The sequence below is a fragment of the Acomys russatus genome, chromosome 14 (genome assembly GCF_903995435.1).
Source record: "Acomys russatus chromosome 14, mAcoRus1.1, whole genome shotgun sequence".
NCBI lineage: Eukaryota > Metazoa > Chordata > Mammalia > Rodentia > Muridae > Acomys > Acomys russatus.
Window position 1 is genome coordinate 8,958,043 of NC_067150.1, and position 5,444 is coordinate 8,963,486.

General features: G+C 36.0%; 1 protein-coding gene across 1 annotated transcript; it reads right to left on the bottom strand.

Moving 5' to 3' along the window:
- Positions 1-3,131: 3,131 nt before the first annotated feature.
- Jrkl (JRK like) lies at positions 3,132-5,444 on the bottom strand. The gene has a single exon (XM_051155904.1). It carries the CDS (start codon positions 5,287-5,289, stop codon positions 3,715-3,717), a length of 1,575 nt encoding a protein of 524 aa, XP_051011861.1. The 5' UTR covers positions 5,290-5,444; the 3' UTR covers positions 3,132-3,714.

Sequence of the window (5,444 nt, forward strand, 5' to 3'; positions counted from 1 at the left end):
AAAGTGTCAAGTTGTGATCTTTAAAGGTTAAGGGAATGAAAAGTGAACTGAATATCAGAACTCAAGTACCATCAAGAATCCTACTTCTCAGCTGAAGTTATACATATGAACTTTTGAAAACGGATTATTCACGTAGAAAGATTAAATCACCAAGAGTACCAACCAACAGCACAAAGCAGAGTGTGCAGAATAGAAACCAGTCAAGAGGTCTAGAAGTCAAACCTATCTTGTTTTCTTTACATAGAGAATGTCACGCTACTTCAGCTGTTTAATGTGATTGTCTTTTCAAATGTGTTTTCCCCTCCTGATTTTACGATTTCTCTTCTTTTATACACATACATGTGAAAACTTTTATGACTGTTATCCATGTGCTTGTTACTACTTGAGTTTCTATGTCTCCAGGAGCCTGAAGAGGCCAAGCAAGGCACCACTGGGTCCCCTACAACTGTTGTTGGAGTCAGTTGTGAGCCACCATGTGGGCCTTGGCAACAAACCCAGGTCCTCTGCAATAGCAGTAAGTGTTCTCAATTGCTGAGATGGTGATCTAATACACCATCTTAGATCCAACAGACATGTGAGTTTTATGCTTATATTCAGTATTGTTGAATCACTAGAGTTAAGTGCAAATAATCCTATCTTTCTCACTGCCACTCTCCCTGATGCACACAAACCACAATCTTTCAGAAAAAATAACTCATTTCTCATACAATCCCTCAAAGTAAATCTTCCCTGAAAGTTTCTGACTATGAGACATGTAAGAAGCTTTGTGCTGTACACTTTCTAGGAGTACTTAGTCAACACTTATCAACAGAAAGACTGTTTGTGTATCCATCCATGTTCATATGCCTTCCGGAGTACTGCATTTAGGACACTGTCTCCTTCATGGCTGTCCGGGAGACAATCAGGATGAAATGAGTACCATCCTTGTAGGCACTGGGTCAAAATTTCCAGGGTCTGACCTCATAGCTTATTCTTCTCACAACCTCAACCACAGCAAAACTTTAGAAAAGGTTTCCACATGACAATTAACACAACAAAGCCTTAGGCATAGCTACAAAGAAACTCCCAAGCCAAGTAGCAAAGCACCTGTAACCTTGGCAGTAAGAATGAGTTCTATTGGCTGCTAAACAGAGCTCAGGGTTAGGGCCTAGAGGAAGGATCTGTGATAAACATAAGGACAGATTCTATTGGTAGAAGATGTCAAAGTACTTGGGGTTTCTTTCATGAGAATGGGATCTAGTCAATGAGAGACAAAGCTCAGGATTAGGACTAATAATGCTAAGGATATTGGGGAGATTAAGGTGGATGCTGGCTAATAGAGTAGTAAAGAAATCACTAGTTTGTTTGACCATTTTGACTCTTGTATTTTAGGTGACCAGGCATCAGTGACAATCCTGGTTTCTCCAATGCTTACTTTAAGCTGTGCTTCTACAGTAATGATTTTCAGTATCTTTGGCCATGTTGATAGTACTGAGTTTTCTATTTTCAAGACAGCCTGTGAACTTAAAATAAATCTGCATGTAAACTATTCATTTTGCCAGTATTGGTTTTAACTACACTGGAGTGTGAAATGATTCTCACTGAACATTGTGACTTGAAAATCAATAGGCATAACATCCAAGCATCAAATGCTATGGACTAAGATAAAAAGGTAACGGCAGTACAACAAAATAGAGTGGAACACAAATTTCATAAAAGAATAAAGAAAAAGGCAATGGTTGCCACCAGCGTGCTGGGAAACAGATAAGAAAATTCACATATGTGTGGCAAGAGATAGAGGGAGACAGTAAAGAATAAATGCTGAAGACAGGGAAAGTATTAGAGTTTAGTCTAGATTGATTACAGTCAAACACCTAAGCTGAAATTCTTACCTGGAGCGAGTAAGAATAAGACAACTATAGGGGTGTTTATTTAATTCACAACTAGAGGGCTAAATAATAAAAGTGCATAACTTAGAACACAAACAACATTCAAGATATGGTAGCTGCTAAGATTAAGCATTCTGTACCAACACAGAACTACTAGCTTACTAGTTTGCAAATTTCAGAGAAGAAATAGCTGCAAACCAAAGAAAAACAGTTTCCCAGTCTAGAGATAAAAGATTGACCCTCAAGGACATAGTGAACCTTTTACTAGATGTTGTTTAAAACCAAATAGTTCAACAGTAAAGGTGATTTGACCACTAGGTGGCAATAATATCACTGCAATTCACATAAAGAAATAAAATTATTAAAAATAAGTAAATCCGGAAAAAGTAATAAAGAGCCTTTCTGGTGTGTGTTTTCATTTTATAAAAAAGTTTTTTATATGCAATTTAACTAATAATTGTTATCTAATTCAATATACATGTTAATTTCTAATGTTTTTTTTCCTCTAAGCACTGAGAGAATTAATTAAATGAATACAATTTTAAACATTTTTTATCATAAAGTAGTACTTTGAAAAAATCTAGACATACACATATATAACACAACAGTAACAAAAATTATGGAAGGATAAAACTCTTTTTTTACAATTCAAAACAAAAAATGGAAAAATCAAAACATTCAAAACTGTGACCAATTCTTTTAGTGTTTTGAGCCCAGACATGCTATAATAAAAATGTTTTTCTTAAATTATAGTAATCTTAATGTATGCAAGCTATTTTCAACATTTTAGGTAAGCAGAATTAAGAAACCCTGTTAAGACTCATAGAACAAATGACAGAATTCCTTCTTGTGTTAAAACCAAAAATTGTTATCTCTAGCACTTCCCTGTTGTTTGTGCTTTCTTAAAAAAACAGAATACAAACATATGAGTTACCTAAAATAAAAACTTTATTTTTTCATATCAAATAAAATCAGCCAAGTATGACAAAATTTTTCAAGTTATAGATATTTCTAAATACTCAGTAAAAAAATTAACTTTCTAATGCTTCCTTTTAGGAACAAACTTTCAGGTGTTTCCCAAATATTAGTGGAAGTTCATATTATTACATGTAATAATTAAAAAACACTTAATGAAAAATTATGTAAATAAATAATTCTATACTGTAATCCAACTCAAAATAAAAGGCCAAATTCTTTTTTCTCTATATATAAGCCTAATGTTTCCCAAATTTTTAATACCCAGTTTTCCAAATTCAGCTATCCAGTTTCCTCTCATTTAATAATTACTTACTACATATAATTCATTTCCAGAATTACCTTTTCCACCCACAAATATGTAAGAAAACAAAAATTATTCTATTTTTATAATTCATAGATTATTTCCACCAGTTATTATACTTCATTTTTAAATTATTATATATCATCCTATCCTAAGATCTACTCATTTAATTCTCAACCTATACAAATACAAAAATCAAATAACCACTTAATATGGTTAGCACAATAGATTGCTACTGCAGTACTCAAAACTCAAGCAACAGAATTCAAGAAAGTGCTCAATCTGTTTACTGTACCTAACTCTTAAAGCTAGAAAAGGTAGGAACTGATACTCTTATAGAAGAGATCACTAATTTATAGAAACAAATATATGACTATGTGTCATTTATGCCTACACAGAAGTAGTTCTGTTTTTACAAATAAGGGGATACAACACATAATCCTTAAACTGCGTCAGATACATTCTGCGTATGCATTTCATAGGACTATGTTTGACAATGTATAGCACGAAGAAAATTACACCACATATCAGAAATACAATTATAACAATGATAAAATCCAAATGCTGTTATTGACTTGAGTTTGTCATCTTCTGCTTATTTCTGATGGTAGCTCTAAGTTTACGTATTACCAGTCTGTCAGGTAGAATCATATCACCTTGTTGTTCTAGATAATCTAATAAATTCTCAGTCCATTGGAGAGCATTTGTGTGATTTATATGTTTCTCTGGAATCAGTTCAATTCCTTCCTCATCATTTTCACTGGATTCATCTGTCTGGCCTTGGGCTCTTCTGATGATTTCACTGTCAGTTAACACTTCATAACCTGGCTCAGTACTGTCAATCTCAAGCCACTTCTCCATATTTTCAGGAGTCACGTTTTCCAGTCCTTTGGTATGCTGTAAAATGGTGGCCACAGTAGCACCAGAAATATCTTCTTCTTCAAAGTCCAACCCTTCTTTTTCCTCTATGGCAGGAAGAATCTGTTTCCAAGCTCTGGTAATGGTAACTGGCTTTACTAAGTTCCATGCCATTGCTATTTCATAAAGTGCATCCAACAGAGTCAGCTTCTTCCAGAATGATTTCAGGTCATTACCTTCTTCCAAATTGTTCTGGAGAAGGCGTGCACGATAGTTTCTTTTCATGGTTGCTATGACTCCCTGACCCAAGGGCTGAATCGATGAAGCTACATTAGGTGGTAAATATTTAGCAAATATTTGGCCATCATCTGACCTCAGGACATTTTCATTTGGATGTGTTGGGGAATTATCCAGCAAGAGCACAGCTTTTTCCTGCAAGCCTTTGGATCTTAAGTACTCTCGAACCTGAGGCACAAAAATCTTATCGAACCATTGTCTGAAAATGGAGAGATCCATCCACGCACCTTTCTGGCTGAAATAAGACACAGGCAGGTTTAAGGTATCCGTCGATTTGAAGGAACGAGGTTTCCTTGCTTTGCCCACAACACAAAGTTTAAGTTTGTGTAAGCCTGTTGCATTGGTGCAACACATAACAGTGACTCTTTCTTCAACTGAGTTGTGCCCAGGAACAGTACATTTACCTTTAATTACTGCAGTCCTGGAAGGTAGGCATTTCCAAAAGAGTCCAGTCTCATCAGCATTGTAGATTTGTTCTGGCTGCAAATTCTCCTGTTCGATAAAATCTCTAAAGCTGTTACAAAAATCTTCCACAACAGTCTCATCTCCATTTAATCTTTCATTTCTAATGTTAATCTCTCTAATGCTGTGCCGCTGCTTAAAGCGGGTTAACCAACCAGCAGAAGGGTTAAAATCACCATCCATTCCCAATGCGTAGAAAAAGAACTCTGCCCGTTTGGCACAAATTGGTCCAGAGATGGGATTCCCTTTAGCTCGCTGCTGGTTGAACCATTCTAACATTGCTCTGTCTAGTTCCTCATACATGGATGGCTTCATAGATTTTCTCTTGGCCAGAAGACTTGTGGAATCAGAGCTGCTTGCGTAGGTAATAATCTTTTCCTTATTTTTTCTTATATCCCTAACTGTTGTTTCACCAATTCCATAAATCACCGCCAATTGCTTGGAAGAGCCTCCATCTTCGAGTTTCTTTATTATATCAAGTTTATCTTTAATAGTCAGTACCACACGCTTCCGCTTCCCTGACATGGTGAGAGTCTGGAGAGTCTGCAATTCACACTGTGGCAATCCTTAAGAATCCTTACTAAGACTTAACAGTCTCGAACATTTGACCTGTTTCAGCCTCTGCAGCCCTGACGCTGGGAAAACGAGGGCGAGGAGGAAGGTGACAGGAAATTTGCGGG

What these genes read in the sequence shown, in the direction of transcription:
- Jrkl (XM_051155904.1), bottom strand. Translation starts at nt 5,289, where the DNA reads ATGTCAGGGAAGCGGAAGCGTGTGGTACTGACTATTAAAGATAAACTT.